Source organism: Dreissena polymorpha, chromosome 8 (genome assembly GCF_020536995.1).
Source record: "Dreissena polymorpha isolate Duluth1 chromosome 8, UMN_Dpol_1.0, whole genome shotgun sequence".
In the NCBI taxonomy this organism is placed as follows: domain Eukaryota; kingdom Metazoa; phylum Mollusca; class Bivalvia; order Myida; family Dreissenidae; genus Dreissena; species Dreissena polymorpha.
In genome coordinates, this window is record NC_068362.1 from 39009227 (window position 1) to 39033784 (window position 24558).

Consider the following 24558-nt stretch of genomic DNA (forward strand, 5'->3'; position numbering starts at 1 on the left):
GCCGCACAGTAGCTTTTGTAAAGAAAGTTTATAAGTCCACGACCCATTACTTCGCATAAAAAAGACATTCGGCATATATCCTTACTTTGAAATAAAGATTAAAAACAAACACTTTTAAATTATAAAATTGAAAACAAAGGTTAAATTGCTTTGTTTTCCCTTTTTATAGTCGCATATCCACTGCATGAAATGTGTGCTGTTAAGTGCACACATATTCAAATCACAGAATAGTGTTTGTAAATAAAACATTTACTACGTGAGATCACATCATTTCTGTCCTCACATAATTAATTATGAGTTTATTTCTTTACCACTGAAATATATGGTATGTACATATTAGCTTTTAGCCTTTACATGGCTTTTTCTTTCTTTCTTTGGATACTTTCAGAGACATGTAATGAAAAACATGGGTCTTATGGCATACCAGAAAGTGCAGCAGTTGCAAACTCTGGTCAGGAGCTGCATTTTCTGCTATAACATCTCGCAAGATTTCACGGTCTTATTATGTGTCTCTTGTCCAGACTGCACTTTCGGCTATAGGGCTGGGCTATAGCTAGCTGGAAGCATCTACAATAAGACGCATTTGTGCATGAGGCGGGTCTTTAAAAATATTTGCTTCTAGTAAATAGAACATTTCAGCACAATACATTTTGATAGATAATTAAAATCAAACTGTGTTATTTATAGCAAACTAACACATTTTGGCAGCCTATTCAGGCTTCCAGGAACGATACAATTTTGGTACAGTTATGGTTGACACAGGACTTTTCAAGCTGTCTTATTGGCATTTTTTAATTCTGAACTCTACATGTGATATTAACATTTAAATTTTGGGAAACAGTTATTACTAGATATTGTCAAGATAAACATTCTGACCAAATTTCATAAATATTAAGTTATTAATTAAGCCTCAAGAGAAGTATTAGATTTGACCTGGTAACCTGGTTATTTTAACACACTTGATCCAGATAACAACATATTGTCAAAATGAACAATACCTCTATTAAGTTACATCAAGATTTGATTAAACAATTTGCCTTAAGAGTGGTGACCAGCATTTGCTGAAAACCACATACTGGACACCGCACAGCCAAAGTCGCCGGAAAAAGAGTAATCACAAAAGCACAACTTGAGCACGTTGTTGTCAGGTGAGCTAAAAGCGCGAATAAGTGTGAATACCTAATCAATGAAGGGCAAATACTTATCATGCTTACTGACAACACACATACACATCTGAAAGAGGATTTGTTTGTAGACAACTGTATCAAATCTTTTTTAGGCAAATTCCGTTTTATTATGATTTATTTATTTAAACTGCTATTATAGGTTAGTATAATTAGGGATTTTGAAAGTCTTTCTATTGAAATTTTATTTTTAAAAAGTACGTTAGTTTAACTGGTTAAAATTGTCTTCACAGAATTTAGATTTGTCTTTAAAATGAAGACAAAATCAAGCTGATATAAGAATCACTTGATTGTTTGCAATGATATAATTTAAATATTGAAAAAAAAGTGATTTTATTTTGATACTGACAAATACAATAATTGCAGTGTTTAATGTGTAATTCGATTTAAATGGTTGATAAGTATTGATCAACTAAACAATAAGTTGAAAGTGTGTTCTTACACAAAATACTTTGAAGTTAACTGAATTTTCAAATTAACTGCACTGTGTACCCCAGTCTATATCAGGATCCACTCTTAACCTAAACGTTTGCATGGTCATGGGGAGTCTAATGCCTTGAACTCATAACTATCTTACAATACAAACAAAAGGTTGATAAAAACTGAATGAAAGCGGCCAAATGTGATTAGACCCATGGAGGCAAAACACAGTTGGTTGATGATAAAAACAATTGTGTAATTTTGATCTTAAAACATAACATTGACAAATATGAATGTTAAAAGATTATTTTACTGTTTCAATACACATACTTCACAAAATACATGTAGCACATGCCACTTAATATAAGACAAACCTTTAAGAAATTTAGGAACAAATAGTTTACATACGTAATTGGACTGTAAAATGATCTTATAATGGCCGTATTTGAGTGTTATTAAATGCGAAATCACAGTGTATAAACTGCATGAACATACTACCAGATGTTGCATCTGCATGCATTGCCCGTAACACAAATATGTATGGAAAATTGGCTATTTTAAATGTTCAAAATTGTTATCTGAAATAGAAAAACAGAGAAAAAATTGAATATATATAATAATAATAATATATAATCTGTAAACACATGAATTTTGTACATATATATAAATAAATATATATAATTAACGTATACAAATACAAGTTGATGTTTCATTTCAATTAATTGTAAATTTACGCCTTGTAAAAACCCGTGTTTTAATAAGAGCGTGAAATTGATGCTATCGTCTGTCGAGTTCCACGCATGAAAAGCGTGGGTGTTGCAACTGACCAGGCGCTGTATCTAAATATCGACGTGAAACACAGTACATGTAGTATTTTATGAGGAAAACATTAATTAAATCCTCATAAATGCACACAATGAGCAAATATTGACCCATTGAAACTTAGGAAATAATACGTCGATTTATGACTTGCAATAGATGCATGGTCGTAAAAAATATTGGTGTGGGTGGAGAGTGTAGGAGTTAAACGTTAAGGTCAGTACATGAAAATGAATAATTATGAAATTATAACAATATATTAAATGAAAAATTTTATTTCAGGCGATTTGTTTTAATGCTTTTTTAATGTGGTATGATTGGGAATTAAATGCAATGCTCGTTGATACCGTTATTATAATTATGTTTTGGTTTTTTAGACTCACAGACTTTTTCTTAGCGCCAACTTAGATATACGTTGAATATCTTTTTTCATCTTTGTAATCATAAGTGCAGTTTGTGTGAATCCTGAATAAAATGACAGATTGTAAATCAATACCATTTTTCTCTTTGAGGTTTTTGCAAAATCACACCATTGTACACAAATTACAAGTATATAAGATGGCGTTTAATTGCATTTTGCGTGACTGTTCGATTTGCCTATGTTAAAATGTCAAACTTTATGTCCTGTGACTGTAAGTAATATTGAATACATTTAAAGAGCGAACAACCGCAGTGTCTTCAGCGCTTTGATTAATGTTTGTGTTAATTGGCATGTATTGGATATCTGAGCAATTCATACATGTATGCAATAAAAGTAGCAAAAGTATATAACTTTCTCGGACAAGTTTGCAAATCATTTTGAGTACTTATTGCATATGTGAGTTTTAGCTCTGCTGTTTTCGGAGAGAACCCGAGATATTTTTATGGCCATCTCGTCTTCCGCCATCCGTCGTCCGCCGTCCGTCGTCCGCCGTCCGGCGTCTGCCGTCCGGCGTCTGCCATCCGCCGTGATAAAACCTTAACATTGGCTCTAAAATCAAAGTGCTTCCACCTACAACTTTGAAACTTGATATGTAGATGCACCTTGATGAGTTCTACACGCCACATCCATTTTGGTCACTATGTAAAGGTCACTCTGACCTCTAAAAATATTTTTTTAATCTGACAATCTTTCATGAATTCAAAACTGCATCCGCAGCCAAGCGTTGGCACCCGTTATGCGGTGCTCTTGTTTTAAAAATTCCTTCTTTGATTGTAGTGAACAAAAAAAGCATTTATAATTTTGGTGTTCATAATTATGTATATATTTCCTTTTTGTGTGTATGCGTTATTATGTCATTTGCCAATACATGTATTATAAATAATTAACCCTTACGTATTGATAACTGCATAGGTATACCACATTTGGTAAATAAATAGATTAGATATTACCATATAATCACAAAGTCGATTTAAGAAAGTGTCGCAAATATTGTTTATATTTAAGAATTTCATTAACACAAACATACAGCATTTTCTGCAAGTATTAAGTGTAGCGGAAATTTTAATTCATCATATTTAATACAACATGTGAAAACTATTATCAGATAATCATGTGTAAGTGAAAACGCAGGAGGGCTATACTAACTTCCAGTGCGCGGGATACATACAATACTTCTTCCCTCTGATCCAGCAGGTGCAAAAAGCTGTGCTTTAAATGCTTTAAATACATGTTGATAAATACTCTAGAACAAACATTACACTATATGGATCTCAGTATGTAATGACCTGTGAGGAGTATCACTACAATTGTATTCACAACATCCTTCTGATGTACAGTTGGTTCATACACTGTGCCATGTTTATAGATAAGGTCTATCCAGAGCTTTGCTGTTAACATTATCTTTAGTAGCACATATTGAATCAAGCAGGAGATATCTACCTTTGTACAGACACATATATTTTCTACAGAGAAAACAGGGTAAGTTTAGCTGTTCTTTAATATCATTTACATTATTATCACATTTGAGATGTTTTTCATTCATTTATACAAGTAAATCTTGCACAATAATCTCTGGTATGATGAGCTATCTTAACTAACTAACTCAGTTTCTTTCTGTAAACATACATAAGTGATCAACATTTGAAATTAAAACAAATGTTCTGATTTTGGTAAATTGTATTTAATATTTAATGTTTGTATTAATTTTACAGCTCAAAAGCTGTCATGCACAAGTTTTGACCTTTTTGACATTTGTTAGCATTTCCAGAAATGTTGAGGAAATCTCCCGTCAACAGGCACAAATTAATACATGTACTTTTTTAAACATAATAAAATTTGATATCTTCAACAGAGTTCAAGTAATCTAGTCAACAACGGCTTGATAATCTATGTTGTGTAGTATAACATTATTATAGGATGGTAAACATAGAGATATAGGATGGTAGAGAAATTTCAAATTTAAAGAGCAAATATGTCCATACGGCACATACACAATGGTTTGGGTTCAAAGACATATAACAGTTAAAGTTTTGGTATCCGCGTTGTGCTTGGAATAACTTGGGAGTTATGAATATCATTAATCCTGTATTATTGTTCAGTCAGTTGAAACATTTAAAAGTATGAATAAACCAACGCTAATCTCCCTGTCATGATATCTTAAATGTGCACTTACTTTAAACGCAGAACACTCCATGAATACGCACCAATATAGGATCATGACTGGACCAATATGCCCATGTACATGTATACAAGATTGGTGATTGGGGCCAGAATTGGCTATAAATACATGTACAAGCAAGTGTATACTGATAACCCATTTTTATTTATAGTTTAATGACATATTTTTGAATTATAAATGGTATAGTATGTTTAGCAAAAAATACTTTAATTACCTGAGCACATATGTGTGTCATTAATATTAACATGTGTACCTGTATGTGACCAATAGTTTCTTTATTCATTTTCTTCTTTTCTTGTAAACTACTAGGAAAGATATACATTCATTATATACATTGTGAAGGATCAACGGAGTTTCAGGGCTTTACACACGGGGTGGACAGAATGTAAACACACTTTTAAGGACTTTAATTTATCTCACCTTATTAAAATACATTTGCAAACATCTTTAGTGCATACAAGACAGTTGTTCTTTTAGTTTGAGCAGATATCTTAAGATTTAAGAATAAATCCTTTAATTTGTCTGAAATCGGCGCCAAAATTGTACGATGCGTGCTGCATGTGAATGCAGTGCACATCGACCTTTTGGCCAAGAACACATGATACTTAAATAAAAAGATTCTGATGTATTTCAAATTTCCATAAGCAGCATTAAAAAATGTATGTTATGCACAAGTTGAAATTCTTAAGAAAATTGTTAATTGAAAACAAAGCCCCACTAACTGGTATGTTTACATCCATTAAAGTGAACCCCACAACGTCACGTGATCCTGCACCATGAATAATCAGATATTTGATTGACATAACATGATACTGACTAGTATTAACTGTTTAAAATGTGTATACATGCAAAACATAAGATAAAATAATGATTATTCGGTGCAATACACTATAAAAAGTGGTACATGTAAAGCGTTGTCTATTTTCTAAATTGACTAAACTTAAAAAAAATGTCCGTGAGAAAGTTGTTTGCAAATGTGTAGATATACTTAACATGCCTTTATTTTATAATCACAATTTTAAAATAGGTCTTAGTAGTATATATAATAAAGTCATGTATGAAAATGGAATTCGATTTGTTTGGGAAATTGTAAACACCTCTGGACAATTTTTACAACACTCTATTTTAGAGAATTCTATTGGCACAAAGATCAACTTCTTATTTTATGAAGGATTGATTAGAACTGTTAAGAATTTTCTTAGTCTTTCTGACTTTAAAGTTATTAAAAAGCCAAATACAGAATGTGCATTAATATCATCTTACTTGAATAGCATAGTTTTTATGCAAAACCCAAACCAAAATGTTTACAAAACTTTTATTATCATTTCTGATATACCGACTTACCAAACAACGTGGAATATGTTTTTCAATAACATAAAATGGAAATAAGTACATAATCGCGTTTTTAATATTTCCAAGAATACTTATACTCAATGGTTCAAACAAGAATAGTACATAGAATCCTAGGAACTAAATTTATTTTGTATAAAATGAACATATTGCAGGATAACCTGTGCACTTTTTGTAAAGAAAATGAGGAAACTATAAACCATCTGTTTTGGGATTGCTGTTCTACACAGAAATATGTTGTTGAATTTTTATGCGCACATAATGTGCAAAAACACTCAGAAATAAGTTGTAAAACAATGATATTGGGAAGTACAACAAGTAATATGACTGATATAAATATTCTTATGCTGAAATTGAAGAAATATATAGACCTATGTCAGATAAAGTTCCATCCAAATAACAATGAGCCTGACTATGTCTTTTAAAATCCAAAACAATTTTAAGTGTCATGAAACAGAACTACAGTTTTGGGCAATCGTAAGTTTGTTTGCTGACGCACTATCATAATATGAATATTATTTATCCTTACAATCTCCACAATCAACCATTTGAAAGATCCCAAGTACCAGTACTTAATAAATTGTCTCTAGTCCGAAGCTCTTTATACTTCCACAATGAAAATAGTTTGTGATCTGCTTTACATAACATTACAATTGCTCTTCATTTTAATAATATTTTTTATTTGCTTTTTAAAGATGTTTAAACATTTGTAAACGGTATATTGTATATATATGTATACGGATATTATATTCTTACAATTGATTACAACAGTGTTTACTGTTTACTCATACTAACACATTTGTACAGTATGGAGATTGATGACCTCGACCTGTAAATACCTTTGGACGAGCAAAATAAAGAATCATTATCGAAAAAACAATGTCAGTTTCAAACCCCTTTTTTAACAATTTAAGCCATCTATCTTTTTTATATTTCTTGTTTCCCTTTTACATTACATTTACTATTGATTTTCAGCCTGTTGGCCAAAGCCAACACTCATTGATAGTGAAAAAACAAAAACATTATATGGGGAAAGGTACTTTACTTTGAGATCCCAGTTTTGCTCTTCCTCCTTTTCCTCGTCATCATTATATTGCATCATCATCTTCTTATCCTTTGAAAGGAAACACAATCAAAACGGTTTTTTGCACACTATATTTTATGGGCACAAAACTTACTCCGGTGACAGCATTAACGCTTTGAATGTCACAATATGAAATAATTTGATTCAGATAATCTATTCATATTTTCTAAAAGCTATTGTTTCTTTACAACAACACAATAATTTCTTAGTGGTAGAACAAAGCTTCTGAGAAAATTTAATGGTGAAGGTTGGAAAACAAATAATGTTCATATGGTTCAATCGGTTTCACAAATGCATTTTAAGGAAAACTGCCATGTCCCCCGTTTGCCTGGTTTCAAGATTGTGCTAAAATTCGCTAAACAACAATTCATTTTGAAAATGGTTGATTATTTTATAACACATTTGACACTTAATTATGACCTTGACCTTTTACCAAGAAGCATATTTTTTGTGAGACTCTGTCTAAATATTTGAAAATTCCTAAAATAAAATCTTTAGTTAAAAAAGACATAGGATAAGAAAATCACATAAATGTACTTCCGTTTTCTACTAATTTTCACAAAACAGTTGGTTCAAATATTGCATTAATCTAAATTTATTTAAGTAATATTACCATTATAAGTGGAATAAAATCAGTGCTGTGTGCATGCACATTGCGTTTCAAGATTTACAAATGTTCGACTTTTTTCGGCCTCTGCCCCAATTGGATGTCAAATAGAGGCATGCCTCTCATTTCACTTTATGGATTCATTCAGGAAATTTTTAAACACATTTATGCACATTTATACACATTTAATATTGTCCAGAGTTTATCCGTTTTTGTTAGTAATATACTGATTACTGACTACAGTAAAAATTGCATAATTGTTTTAGGAGTCCCGCTTTTTGGAATGACCCGATTGAAATGTTTGCACTGTCACTTTTACATAGTATAAAATAATGTATCTACAAACGTTCACGTTGATTCCCAGAAAAATGAGACACGAGTTTGTGACTCGAATTTGTACAGTATGCTTTTTTCAAAGGCACATAACTCTAAATATTGTTACATACACACAAATAATTTCTTGCACTTCTACAAAGTGCACGCAACAAACCTATACATTTTCATCTTGATATGCGCTACAGACCAGTTTGCGACACAAAGTAGTAGTTTGCTTTCCTTTAAGTAAGTTTTTCTAGGTATAACGTATATATATTATGAACCAGCAAAAACAGATGTAGCTACACCTCTAACTTTGTACTTGTAAAATTAATGAATAATATTAGTACAACTAGCTGTTATGTTTCTGACTAACACAGCACATACTGATTAGATAGTAGATCAGCTGATGCGGTTTGATGTAAAAATTGTGTCATGAAGTAGAACAAAATCACAATCTCTAGGACAATGCCTACAACATATAAAATCCATACATGTTCTGTAACAAAACGTCCTTAATTTTAAACTTAAATCAATCACAAGTAATCAAATACTGTAGAATTCAATCGCAACACTATACTTGTTTTCAGGCATCATCATTGTTTTGGTTAGGCCCGTCTCAGACGGACTGGGTTTGATTGGGTTTGAGAAAGACAAACTAAACTCAACCATTTTTCTTAAATTTTCCTTTAATATAACAATCATAACAATCAACCCTATTATTTAGAGAATGCACTGCCCAAGGCATTAAAGGTGCCAATTCTTGTGAATCAGTGATGAGTGAATAACCCCAGTTATGTCACAATTATTCAATGTAATAATTGTGGTGGTTTTGCAACAGTTTGTTACGTTACAAGTGTTATATCCTGGCCACACTTGTTGGTATCTACACTGTATTTACTTTTCCATAATATTCCCATGAAATCATGGCCAGCAATTTTGTAATCCTTGAGGAAATTATACATTTTCTGTATATTTTTAAGCTAAATTTCTGATGTCACATAGTAAATTTTTCCGAAGATATTACCAAATTGTTTTATATCATATATAAAATCTTAAATGGTAAAAGTTGTAAATCGGATATATATTTCAAAGTTCAATGACATTTTTTGTATACAAACAAACAGCAGTTTTCATAAATAATGAAAAGTAAATTCTGACATAAACTTCTTTGGGGTATACAATAAAGGTGCATTTATTGAACCTAATATTGAAGCGTGTTCATTATTTTTGTTAAGATAAAACACATAATAAACTTACTTAATGAACCTTCAGAGACATTTGGGCTATTATAACTCCAAAATTAAAAGTAAATTAGTAAATGAGTATTTTGGACAGCCAACATCAAAACAAAAAAATCTTTGAAAAAAAAAATCTGAAAAAGTGATAGACAGGCCTCAAGTGACTTTCTAAACACATCCAAGTTTTTGTATTTATATATACATCACACATCCTGAGTCCAAGGCCCAAACAGAATCCCTAAATGTTTTACTCAATATAACTTAATTATGGTGTTACTTTAACGCATATGTACAAATAACTTTCATATATTACAGTGCCATTTTAATGAAGGAAAATATTAGCAGATATATTTTAATGTTATAAACATAGGCAATATCTCTAATAATGTGATGGCAAAAGTTATGTCTCTTGTCCATTGTACTTTCCAGCAATGAAGACTATTTTATACAGTAAAAACTGACCTAGTGGTTAACTTAGACATGCGGTCAACTGCAGATAACGGTCAAAATATTCCTTCTGAAAGTCATTTTTTGAACTGAGAACAGGCGGTCATGAGTCAGTCGTTTAGATTTGCGAAAAGTAAACACAAAAATTAATCTGTGTTGTTGTCTTAAACCTCTGACGTCATAGCATCTATTGTGTGTCTATTTGAAGGCGAAGAATCTGATTGCAGTAAATGCCTTTGATTTAATAAATCAGGGCTTTTTCCTGATTTTGTGAAGCGGCCCTGGGCTCCTCACTTTGTGCAAAAAATGAGTCGCGAACTTTCAATATTGTGAAAAAATGAGTCGCGAACTTCTAAAAATTGTGAGAAAAACAAGTCGCGAACTTTAAATGTCTTTAAATAATGCATTAAAATCATAGTTTAATTGTCTTGACACATTCTTTCAACAAATAACGACTTACATTTAGATCAACAATATTCTGACTGTTAAACTATATCTGAAACCATAGAAAAGCCTAACCCCTGTCAATATCTTGTCTCGCTTATGTAAAATATTACATCCAATTGTAATTTTGAAATATGAAACGGCCATTTTTGACAGTTTTAAGCCTACAAATTCCGATTTTCACATTTAAAAATGGCCGTTATTGTCAAGTATTATGGCCATGCTAGATTTGTGAAAGATCGAAATGGCCGTTCACGGCCGTTCTCTTAAAAGGAAAAATGCGGCTCGTTGTGAGAAAACAAATAATAGGGTGTTGAGAAGGTTTGTTTTCCTTGGATAATAAAGTAAAATAAAGTAACAATAACCATTTATATTGATAATTAGCAGCCGCAGTCATTTCGCAATAGCTTGAGCGCATGCCAAAACCAAAAGATATTTGTCGATGATAAGGTGTTAACCACAACACTTAGCTAGCGAGTGTTGTTATAAGCAGGCGATTTTAGGATTACTGTTAGTCTATTTTGTTGTTTTTGTTGTAAAAGAGACATTGAATTGCAACTGTTGTAAGAAACATAAGCCCCCTAGGACATAAGCCCCCGAATGAAAAAATAAACATTTGGAAAATCGCCCCCAGTAGAAATGACAGGTAGGACATAAGCCCCCCCCCCTATCAAGTGCTAATTTTTCATCTGGACATTAGCCCCCCCAGTGTTCATTTTAGAAATGGACATTTTTCCCCCAGTGCTTATATCATATGTTGTTTTAATGAGTATATCTCTGTATTCGGATTCAGTTTTATGTCATATGGGGTGGGGATGTGTGTGGGGAAGGGGTTGGACAGATTTGGTTTTTCAGATTTATATAATGTACATTTATGTTTCACATGGATATTAAGATTTCTATTGAGTGTTAAAATTGAAAATAGAAGGATTCTTATTTTTAGTTTAAAGATTTTCCATAAGATCTACATAAATGGTTCTAGTCACACAATTAAATTTGGAATTAATATTTATTGTGTAAGTTATTTGTAATGATGATAACGCATGATATGAGCAGAGGAAATTAATGAATTTAACATGAGAAATTTTAGTTTAATCAAAAATCATTACTTAGTAATGGTTCCAGATAAATTATTTGGAATTAGTTTTTTTTTCTTTTAAAATGATGATGTAAGCAAAGGAAAGTAATAACTAGTAATGATAAACAACTTTAAACTAAAAATAAGAATCCGTCTATTTTCAGTTATTTTGCATTTAATATAAATCTGAACTGTCTATTACATTACTCGATTGAGCAGATGCTCATGTCCAATTATCACCACCTGATTACTCAAAACCTCTGAGATGATAATCTATTTATCCAATTACCACCACTGAAAGACTTAAAGAATGGAAGGAATAAATAAGAATACACAGTGTTAGAAACAATTTTTATTTTGCAATTATAAATACAATAGCAATTACAGTTGTACATACTGTAATGCAGTTTATCACAACAAAGCAATTTATAACATATCACAACAAAGCAATTTATAACAACACGTGTTTGAATAGGGAGAATTATCCTATATTATGGAGCACAAAAAAGCACATTTTTGGAAAGAAATTATATTCTATAAAACAATAAATCCATTTAATGATTATTGTAAATTGAAAACACATTATAACACAAAATTATGTACAAAATAATATACCCGGAATTAAAATTCTTGTGCGAAAGCGAAAAAAAAAATGGTTGCTGGAATTAATTATTGCATTATATTAGTTAATTATCACTCAAACAATGTAATAACAACTAAAAATTGCCTTTAATTGTTGTGATATGTGTTCACTTTAATAATCATGATTTGTACTCAATTATTATAATTATTATTGATAATCCTTTTGATTGATTAATTAATGAACAATTACAATTCTATAAGATGTTTGTTTTATCATTATTTGTACTAAATTATGATAATTATTTTTGATAATCTTTTATAATACTTTTGACTGATTAATTAAAGAACAATTTAAATTCTTTAAGATGTTTGTTTTACCTATGATTGGGCAATTAAAGTGAGTTTCTGGACGTTTTTTATTTTAAATTATAATGATCAAAGTTTCTTTGATTATATATTTATGAGATATGACATAATACTGAATCCAAATACAGAGATATACTCATACAATCAACGTATGATATAAGCAACGGGGGGCAACTGTCCACTTGTAAATATGCACTGGGGGGCAAATGTCCTGATGCAAAATAAGCAATGGGAGCTTATGTCCTACTTATTATTTCTACTGAGGGGCAATTGTCCAAATGTTCTTTTTTTGGGGGGGTGGGGGGCTTATGTCCTGGGAAGCTTATGTCCTACAATCACTTTCGGCATGTATGAAAGTGGATTTTCCGTGTACAAATCTTGTAATAAAAATGTCAATTTCTTTTGTCCATGAAAGAAGCTAACACCACTTGATATCGAAAAGTCCCGGTAACCCAGATGCGTTGGATCGATGTGCATAGATTAGCTGATTGACGGATGTTTGTGTATTTTTTCAGACATCACGTCAACTATGCGTGACGACAGTAATTTAAATATATTTTCCAGTAAACATACTATGAACTGTCGGCTTTACTGAATGAACGAGATGCATGAGTAAACAATAATACATGTATTATGATTGATGAACTCTTGAGTTTAACAATAGGTTTGAATTTAAATCAATGTATAAGATATAATTTTGTATTATTCAATAGAAATTATTTATGCCATTATACTAAGTTATCGGCAATAGACTTTTGTTTGCATTACAATATGCAAACGACAAGGTAGGGCCTTCTAAAAAAATTAACCCACTTCCATACCAAAACACACTTAAACCAACATAAAACTCTGTTTTTCTAAGCAGAAGTTGGTTTTTGTTAGTTAAAGTGAGTTTAATGTGCGCTTAACTAAGTTTAAAGTTGTTTTTTTTATTAAGTAGAAGTGTGTTTAATAGAGTCTTTTTCAGTAAGGGGTTGGTTTGTGTGAGTCACATGTGAGTCTTTTTAATAATGGTTTGGTTTATGTGTGTTTGAGTGTGTCTTTTTGTTTCATTAGCGCGTCTTTTACAACAGAAGTTGGTCTTTGTATAAGCAGAAGTGGGCTTAAGCTAGTTTAAGGTGGTATGATAATAAATAATTTGAGAGCTGCAACGAGGCTAAAAGACTCACTTTAACACACTTTTCAATAAGTTGGTCTTTTGATTATTAATATAATACAAAAATGAAACAATAATTATTAAAATAGGTCTTTGTTTCATATTTATAGCCATATATGATAAATGAAATGTTAAGTTTTTTACAGCTTGTTTGGCCTTGTCCTTACACATGAAAACATAGTACTGGACAAACATTTATTTGGATCAAAATCAATTTTAATAGTTTAAATAAAACGAGTTGCAGAATGAAAGTGTAAATTTGTTTAATGAAACTTCAAATACAACTTCCTTTATAATAATGTAGTGATAAACAAACAATAAAAACAATGGCATGGTGTTGGTCCAAGTGGACAGGGTGAGACAGTGGTGTGACAGAGTGCTGCCCGCCTTTGTTAGGCCTAGATGGAGCACTCAGATAGGGATTTTGATCCAAAGTTGATTAAATGGGGGGGGGGGTAATATTTTATCTGAAACAATACTGTGTCTGCAATAATCAACTTAAGACATAGCCACTGATAAAACACATTTCAACAGCCAAATAGCCATAAACAACATAACACAACTGACGGATATGTATGAACTAATACACAGCACTGGTAACTGGTGTCCGTGGTGAATTAAATTTAAACCAGATAATTACCATTACTAAAAAATGAAAAGCTGTACATTGTTTATGAAGTTAATACTTAAGACTACAATCCATGTACTTAATTGTTTTTGAAAATAGTATTGTGAAAAATCGACCAAAAATCGTCTTCCGTCCTAACTGACATTCAGACGTCGAGAATTACACACTGCGATTTTGGGATCATATTTGTGAAACTTTTAGCTGTTTTGGACATACTTGGGTGTTTTTCATCAAATAAAGGGTGTTTAATCATAGATGGACTCGTCTTGCTTGCAACCACAACGACATATGTATGCATTGTTTTAATCAGTAATGCTGTTGCATAGTGTTATTCAATACACCCGTGAAATCATCGTTGGATACATTTTCTTTTATTGTGTATATATAAGGACCACATGTTTTGTCAATTACCTGTGATTTCGATATTTTCCATCTCACGTTCATCTTCATGACATTACAGTATATGTTGTAGGGTGACGGTACGCCTATAAATATGAGGTCGATGTATATAAGCATCGACCTCATAAGTCATATCGTTCAACGTCATTTTGCAATAGCATCGTTCCTGTCGGAAGCGTTAACGGCTGCAAATTCATATAACAGCGCACAATAATCATGCAAGAATTATTGAAGATAAAAAATTAACATTATTTTATTAATTGCATAAGAAGAATGTTTATAAAAACTTACAAGTCATGATATTCCAAGACTGAAAACACTACCACTATTGAAATTCCATTATTTTTGCCATAAAGCACTGTGTAAATTGAAAGTTACATTGTGTTTCGTTATTGGTCGGTTATAAATACCTGGTTTCTCTATACATAATATTCGATTTAGACGAAACTAATAATTTTGTAAATTACGTGGAATGTAAAATACATTTTCCACGATTTTTTTTTTATCTTACCTTGTCTGTTTTATGACGTTATTAATTATATAAAAAAAAATTGTATTTCATTAATAATTATAATGTGTAGCCCTTTTTGTAAACTGATTTTAGCAAAGGATAAGGGCCTTTAAACACGGAAAATTTTAAAGTGACACATTCATTTAAAGGTTTTATGTAAACAATATTTAATGAAATCTTTAATTTTGGTATAAATTAATTTTAGTGACATGTTAAATTCGATTTTGTAAAGGTGTTTAATCTTGAACAAGATGTGGTTAAAAAGTCATAGCCTTTTGTCGCGATATTGTCCACGGGTGGTTAGCGTGTGGCTATGATATTAATTAGTAAAAACATCATTTTGAATGAAAAATAATCGAATTATAACGAAAAATTATTTTAAATTAAAAAAATTAAAAATCACTATCATATATATATATACAGGATTTCAACGGTCTTACTTTTGCTTTGATAGAGATGTATACCAATATATATCAGTAATTCTTTGCAGAAGAGGTTAAACCTCACAACACCAACTTACTGGGTCAGACCCAATGTATAGTTGGGGCTTTGGTCCAATAATTATGTATAAATTGTTGACCCAATGTTACAACCGGCGGCAACTTATTGTTCAAATGTTACTCGCAGGCTGATCTGGTTTTATGCTGTTTGTGGGAAAGGGATAAAGCGCCAGGATTTGAGTATACCGACAATTAACACTTCTATAAAGTGTCATCATTTAAGTTAACAGTTGCGTGCATGGAACAGGAATCTTTGAAATTTTTCTTGCATTTTTATTATATGTTTTTATCATGTTTTATTAAAAGCTAAATGTAAGTAATGTTTCTGAATATAAAACTATTGATTCAAATCTACAAATGAATCTCGCATTAGTAGATGGTTTTAAGTTGTAATCTTATGAATTTAAAATTTACGTCTTATTCCATTGTACCAAAGAAAATATGTTATGTTGCCCTAGTGTGCATTTACCTTGTTTTGGAGTAAACCTATGGTAATTAAATGGAAATATATTCACTTTTAACATTTATATTTGATTTTACTCGAGATGCTGTTATATATTTTTATTTGAATTGCGATGTGTTGTTAATAATTCTCTGCGATCCTGAGGATATCAGCTCCTTCAAAAACGTTAACTCTCCCCATGCTTTGCATTGACCATTTAAAATATTACCCAAGTTTTATACACTTCGGTTTGCTCTTTGCTTGATTGTATGCCTTCTTATGTATTTATATGCTCCTTTCTGGATGAGGATGGTAAATGTTTCATTTTTTTTCACGATTATACCTAACACATACTGATTATATTGCTTAACATGATGGCCTATGATTTTAACAGTTTATAGTTTGTTTATTTGATGATTTTTTCTCACAAGCAATTGACAATCGTATTTGCATAAAACAATCTGTAAAATGCAGAAACGGTCTACGTATGTCAGCAAAGCCTTGGCGCCTTACTATGTCAACATATGAGCAGTGCTCTGTGAAAAGGTGGTTAAATGCATGTCGGTAAAGTGTCGTCTCAGATTAGCCTGTGCAGTCTGCACAGGCTAATCAGGGACGACACTTTCGGCTTTAATAATGTTTTCTGTTAAAAGAAAGTATCTTCTTAGCACAAATCCTTTTAAGGCGAAAAGAGCTGTCCCTGATAAGCCTGTGCGGACTACACAGGCTAATCTGAGACGATACTTTACGCACATTCATTAAAACCCCTTTTCACAAAACAAGGTTCATATGTATTTGATGACCAGAGACGCATATGCTTATCATTTCTTGAAAACAGTAGTTCATAATTACACACTGAACTTTTTCGCGTTTAAATTTGGGGTAACGAAGTTGTACGACTATCCAAACGAGTTCGCATTCGGGGTTTTGACATATATCAACTCGATAACTATATGGAAAAAGCAAGCATTGACGCCAGAAATCATCAGTAAAAAGTAATCCTGGTCAATATTTATTTTACTTCAAGATATCGTGCAAGACAACTTGCCGACGTCGATGGATTAAGTCGGTTAACCGTTTTCCGAAAAGCAATCACGGCTTTATCTACATCAATCAATGTTTACCTTGAGGACAAAACTGTATTCTTAAGTGCGTTTGGTCCTGAGTTATTGTCACATTCAGTAGCAAGTTTTCCAGGATAGCAAACCTAGATTTTAACCGCCATTAGTGTAGCAAAATTCAATGTATATGTATAATCTCAAATGTTGTGCATTATGCATTATGCGTTAACGTTTTATGAAAAGTGTGCCCCTTGTCCGGGTGCAATCAACTATTAAGGCGGATGCAATGGAAGTTATCTTCATTCAGAATGATAAATTGCTTCTGTGCAAGCTTCTCATTTGGTCATTCAAGATAACTGTGTAAATATCACAATGGAATTACTGACTATGCTTGCATTAAGCTACATTACTAAGTTGACGCAACTTTGGTACTGTGCTTCTGTGTTATTCCAACAAGGTGAGATGTATGTGGCAATTTGATGTCGTTTGACCCCTTATCGAGTATCTTATAGAATTCCAGGTTCACTGAAGTTGCCCTGTGTATATTTTTGTTTTGACTTCAAGCTTTTAACTACCCAAAGATTTGCAAAATACGGTAACAAGTCTTTTTCTATGTTATATAAGTTTATTCGTTCATTAAATAATCGTATAGTATTATTTATAGTGTATATCTGTTATTTAATAATAAAAAACAAGATACACCTACACAAAAATAGTCCGTCCAACAAGTAAATGTCTCTCCGTCGCGCCGCTCTCCCCTGACGCCGTAAAGTAGGGATGTGCTCTTGTGCGATTTTCTAAAGAACTGGCGCACAAGGTTAAATTTCGTCCGGGTTTTATATAGACTGATCACTTTGACAAAAACGTCACCATCAGCCCACCTGGTCTTAGTGTGTAAACAAAACGGTTTGTCATTCCGGAAAATTGGTCTATATTTGTCTCCTAAATCTGCCACCCAGGCAGTTCGTGAGCAATTTAAATCGGTTTTAAATTCTTGAGCGCCAGATATCTGCATACTTGATTTATTTAAATTGGAAACAACTGTTTCTCTTAGAGAGTCTTAAAAGCTTGGTTGTTAAATAACTGTATGACGAAGCATGTTTACAGGTAAGTTAGGTTTAATTTACGCAAATGGTTTCCAAAATTGAGTTCAAATAACCTCAATATTTTGTCAGCTTTCTGATGCGTGCTGCGTAGACAAAAAGTGTTACATGCGCCCCTTTCTAGGAAAAATAATTAAGTATTTAATTTTATTTCTCAACCGTCATTAAAGTTCGCGTCAGAGAAGTCATCGGCGGAGTCGTCACAATGCATCGTTATCAAACAACAATACATCAACGATCATACATTAGAAACACTTTGTCACAAAATACATCATTGAAACATAGTAAATATCTTTTAAGTAAACACCCACACTTAAGTGTTGCATAAAGTATAAAGTCCTATACACATTTAAAGTAAAAGTCCTAAACTAAACAGGGATAAAGTCCTACAATAAACAGGGAACACTTTGGTTAATCACGCAAGTTCAGCAACAAGTCAAGAGTCTACACGTGCCACAAATGTCACTTGGTTCACTAATTGCCGTCGCTTCACAAGTCACCAGAACAGGAATGTCATTACACCTAGCGGCTAGATATGAACAATTGTTTTATTGCACGTGTCTCCAGTGTTCCGCAGTTAATGAACATATACAGACACAAAGATATCATATCATAGTAACACAATCTTAAGCCACTGTTTCTTGAACCTTAGGGTACAATGCACTATAATTAAGGTTTCCTTTATTTTTCGATAGCCCCATCATATCGGTGAACTTCTCGCCATCAAAACCTCGTCAGGACCCATCTCAGTCCTCGACCTGTTGCCAATGTCTCTTAATTTACGAAGTAATTTCCTATTACATGTATGTTTGCATTAGAAGACATTGATGACATAATCATGCTAATACACAGATTATGATTAACATTACCATATCCGTAGTAAAGAAGGTAGGAATGTTCAATTTCTTTTTCGTGTTATATTCCCTAGTTAACTACAATTCATTTAACAATGAGTCCATGGGAAAAAAGCATACAGAAGGAAGTGTTTGGTATTTCGATTGGCCCATAATCAATCAATTTATATTGTCGCGTGCAAGCATTAAAACGCGCTCCCCGTACGTTGCAACATTTTGGCCCTCTTGGTGTTTTATATTTCTTAACAACCTAAGTGCATGCTGGGGGTCAATTATTTCCCATAACGTATACGTAACTCGGCTTTAAAATCCTCATACACAACATAACAATAAGTGGATAAGTATCGTTTAACCATATTTGAAATATTACTTTAATTTTTCTTTCATCGTCGCATCTATAAATAATAAAATAGCGTTCTAGTTCGAGTATCCAATTTTGGAATTCGCTCGACTTTCCTTAGAATTTGGTAATTGGTTTAATAAAGCCTGCTAGGCTTACATTTCTGGTAAAAACAACAAGACAACAGGCAGTTCGTGAGCAATTTATATCGGTTTTAAATTCTTGACCGCCAGATATTATGCATACTTGAATTATTTCAATTGGAAACAACTGTTTCTGTAAGAGAGTCTTTAATGTTTGGCCGTTAAATAACTGTATGGCGAGGCATGTTTACATGTATGATCGGTTGAATTTACGTAAATCGTTTCCAAAATTGAGTTCAGATAACCTAAATATTTTGTCAGTATTGTTTTATGAAGTGTGAGCATAACATCAATTTTATATTCATAGCATTTCTTATTTACTTGTGTTACATGTCTTGTTTTGTTTTCAAAATTGTTGTTTCCACTCCTTATTTTGTTTTGATCGACTTTAGATACACACGGTACACGAGAACTAAATTATATGTGCATTTTCCTATTCACTCGTCATGTTTTTAAATGCTTGTTTTCAGTTTCTTTTGTGTATGTAAATTTTCATTGAAATATTTAGTGAAAACATAAGCCTACTACCGTTATTCTTGATGGCTTTCATGTGACGTACAAACAATAGACATAAGTACAAGCCTTTAAACGCCAAGCAATACTGAACAACGACAGCATAAATCTTAATTTAAATACAGATAATTTCATATAAAAAAATGTTTTGAGTAGCTATATTGGTCTCATCTTATAAAACAAAACCATACAATGACATTTCAATGAATTTAGATGATGTGCATTTACTTTGAGCACGCCTTACGATTAAGTTGCTTTGTTCTTTCTTTAAATTGTGATACAATAAAACTTTATTCGACAATCATTTGCGTCTAAAATATTATTGCAGACGTTGTACATATTATCTCATCTTTATCTTAACAAATTCTACTGCAACGTTTTTAACATTTAATCTTCATGTAGCCATAAACGGGAGTATATATTCGACTACTCGAGAGTTAGCCTACTTTTAACAATTGTTATCTTCGAAACCGATAGTCGTTGTTAGCTTTAGTTTACGAAATATTCACGGGGAAGTTTTAGAACATCCGCGTGTTTGCTGATAAAGTAAATAATCACGTGATTCATTGATAGCGTTTGCGTGATGGTCCAACGTCCACATATAAGCCCTCACACAACGACACTGAAAACTGACGATTAAAGACAGGTATTTAATGATTTACTCTTTTATTCTGAATAAAAATTAAAATGTTTATGTCGGTGTATAACATGTTTGGTACAGTATGTGTATGACATTACATGTTTTATGAGTCTAAAACCTATCAAAAGTTGACATTTTTCATTGTATAACAACATAAAAACTAGAACATACCCACACTTTTTGAAATAAGATCACAATTAATATGAAGAATCGTTTCATGAGCGATTGAATAAATATAAATACTCTGATCGATGATGCTGACTGGTGTTCAGATTACCCGTGTGCCGACAACGTTGGTTTGGTGCATGCCGAACACGATTATGTAGTCGTTGGGATTATTGCTGTGAATAACACATAGAAATCATGAAGCACTGACGTCAAGAACTACCGACCTTGTGTGAATATAAACTATTGATTCATGCTTTGACAATCATTTTTATAACGATTCGAAATGGCCATGAGAGAATGAGATACATGTATACCGATATGTTTGTATGTGGTTAAACTATAATTTGGTAATAACAAAGAACGAGAAGAGGAAATACACCGGGTATACTTTTTTTAAATTATACAGGACTTGCACTTCTAAGGATGTAACGTAACTTACCACACCTCTGCCCAGAAATGGTTTTGTTTCACTATACCGGAGTTGAGATAGGTAGCAGCAACAGTTTTATTATTGACTATAATATAAAGCGCAGTTATTTGTTCAAACAGGGTCAGGGGGGATACCTCGATATAATTTATTAACATTATGTTTTGAAACAGCAAGATCCCTTATTATATGTACCCCCTTTATTTACATGTTGCATGGTTTAATAGTATCAGTATTGATTTCAGTTGATTGCAGCCAAACAGTGATCAAATATGGACCGGTGTCGATATCCTGGTAAACTGATTTAAACAGGACGCTTCGTATAAATAATCAACCCTCCATCGGTAAGTACAGGATACTATGACTTGTTGGTTGGGTTCTGAAACATTAAAAAATATAGATCGATCACGGTACATATACGTTAAAATATGTAAGTTATAACACTCATCAGATTAACGCATAATGTGTAAAGCCTATTAGGCTAACCTCTATCGTCACGAACCAAGCGAATGATTTAATATTTCTAAAGTTAATGTTCACGCACACAAAGAAGGTGTTATGTACATGGGCATTGTAGAATTAAACAAATGCTTGAAATGTGTTCTATTATACATGTATACGTCACGGGATTCAGGTAAACAGAAACGGTTTGATTTTTTGTCAAGAAAGCATATTGTACAATAGTTCAATCAATGCATGCAGCATCGATCATTATGCGATTAACAGTGAAAAGTCTATACTAAGAACCAAATGACCACATAAAACTAGTGCACTTCGTTCTTTTATTGATAGAAAAATGGTAAATAATTATTGCGTTTTTTTGTATTAATTAAAAAACAACATTAAACACTTTTTATCGGCACTGTACCCATCTATTGTTTGTCGAATTAACATATCGCATTTATGAGGTCTTGTTTACAATTGATTTGAATCAAACGGTGCATATAAATTAAACGACGCTATCTTGTAAATATAACGCGTCAAACAATAGCTGTACATTGTATGACGTGTTTCAAAGTACACAAATCCCGATAAAACCGTTGCATAATCATTGTTAACTTAATTAAAGAGTGTGTTAAATAACATAACTCCGTAGTGGATGATACAGAGTTGTTTTCAACCCTCGGTTGTCATCACTATCTTCAAGTGTGCATTAGTTGTATCACCGATTTTTGCTTTAATATTTATATTATAGATAGTGATACTTATATAAGAAAATGGACGTTCAGTTTGTACTATGTATGTTCTGAACCAAAGGTAAGCCTCAATAAATAATCTAACTATAGCTTCTTGTAAAGTCAATACTTAAATTTACACCGCAGTATGACTTTAAACGATGGTTTTTTCATAACGAGGATGATCAATAATAAATTGTTTGGTCAAAATTCACGGGACACGTCATATGATTCCAGCAGATGGCGGACAAATTCGAAGGACGGAAAGAGTCAAACCCAGAATGGAACGAAATATATAACAGACGCGCCGAGCGCCCTGATCAGGTAAAACACGAACACGTGTCTCAATTATTGTGTTTCTCGTATAAATTTTCTGAGGCCAAAAATCACGTATTTTACAACTTATACTGGTATATCTTTTGCCTCAGTTATTTAAAAGATTTTTGATATTTTATAATGATACGAAATTTGTGAACCTTTGTCGTTTGCAAAATCATGTGAGCCTTATAATCTTAACACTAAGGATATACTATTACATAGTATTTTCGTTCTTTTAATGATTTCAGTTTAGAGTGCATTGCATTTGACACTCAATGTAAGGCGAATCCGTTACATAATGTTTAATATTGTGTGTTTCGTTAACACCTTACGTTGATTTGAAGCACTGATCCGAAGAACTTAAATGACAATCATCAGGACAGCAGCCATTGCTTGTTGGCTTATTAACAACAGTTTATGGATGGAATGACATTGAACATGATGCGTTATTAAAGGCCTGAACATGAGTTAATATGATGTTGATGTAGATTCGATTGATAAAGTCTAACACAAAAACTATTACTAGCCCAGATAACCCGTTTCTAGCTATAAAAACGAAAGAACATGCACATTTCCTTTCCAGTATCATTAATTTATTATTATACGATTTGACAGCATTTTGTATGAAGAAGTGTATATGTAGTGACTGTTCTAATGACAAAGGATATAATTAGTACTCACGTGATTTGACCATGTCCTTAAACAAACGGTCCGAACGTGTTTGCATGGAACATTCTCTAATATCACAATTGCGAGGAGCACAACATAGAACTACGTTAACACCCATATTAAACGTCGTGAAACTTATCACTTATCTTTAGCGTCCGAAGATGAAAATGCCTATCAAGTGTATTAACAATTTCTATCCAGCCAGAAACAAAACAATCCATTCTTTTATCGTTTATACTGTTCAGAACGTATTATTTAATTAATATTCATGCTTTACACATGTACCCTATTATCCTTATTAGTTTCCTAAACAGGCATAGACACCGATGATAAAAATATTTTCGGAGGTACCCAAGTCTAAAAAACTAACACGGCACACTGACAGTCGTAATTAACGATGTCAATCCAATGCAACAAAATGTTTTTCCACTTCGTTATTATTTTAGAATAAACCACATATTGATCCGGTTTATTGGTTTACATATTAAAAACGCATTCTGTACTATTTAAGTTATTCATTATACGAGAAGATACACGTTCTGCTTTCACTACGTATGTGCAGAGTTTCAACCAAATAATGGGCTCATCAATTATCTTAAAGAACACGTTGCTACTTGTTTAGTAAAGGCTTTTCAAAATCTTCACCGCGATATGACGTTCAGCACACGTTGTTGATTTATACACAATTCACTCTTCATGTTTTCAGCAGATTGCGGACGAATCCGATGAACGGAAAGAGTCAAACACAGAATGGGACACACAATATAACAGAAGTTCCGAGCAACATAATCAGGTAAGACATTAAGGCATGTATTCATGAATATTTTTCCCATATTAATCGTTCAGCAGCGAAAAACAATAACTCATTTTATGCTTCTACTGGAACAACTTTTTCCGCAATGGATGTACCTGAATGCCGCATGTTAATGCAATGTAGTTTAAAAATGTCAATATTTTTACTGGAAATAAAATTA

The 24558-nt window shown here is 32.4% G+C and overlaps 1 protein-coding gene across 6 annotated transcripts in view; it reads left to right on the forward strand.

Annotated features, from left to right (window-relative positions):
- Positions 1-4140: 4140 nt before the first annotated feature.
- LOC127843074 (uncharacterized) overlaps positions 4141-24558 on the forward strand; it is a 46789-nt gene continuing 26371 nt past the window's right edge. The window contains exons 1-4 of one of the 6 annotated variants that reach the window (XM_052372883.1): positions 4141-4323; positions 21668-21766; positions 22835-22921; positions 24291-24377. In XM_052372883.1, coding sequence (XP_052228843.1) covers positions 22838-22921; positions 24291-24377 — 171 coding nt within the window. In that variant the 5' untranslated portion in view covers positions 4141-4323; positions 21668-21766; positions 22835-22837. Of the gene's footprint in view, positions 4324-20768; positions 20834-21667; positions 21767-22834; positions 22922-24290; positions 24378-24558 lie in introns of those variants that run through there. The other 5 variants (XM_052372885.1, XM_052372881.1, XM_052372886.1 and 2 more) reach the window with 5 other exon arrangements.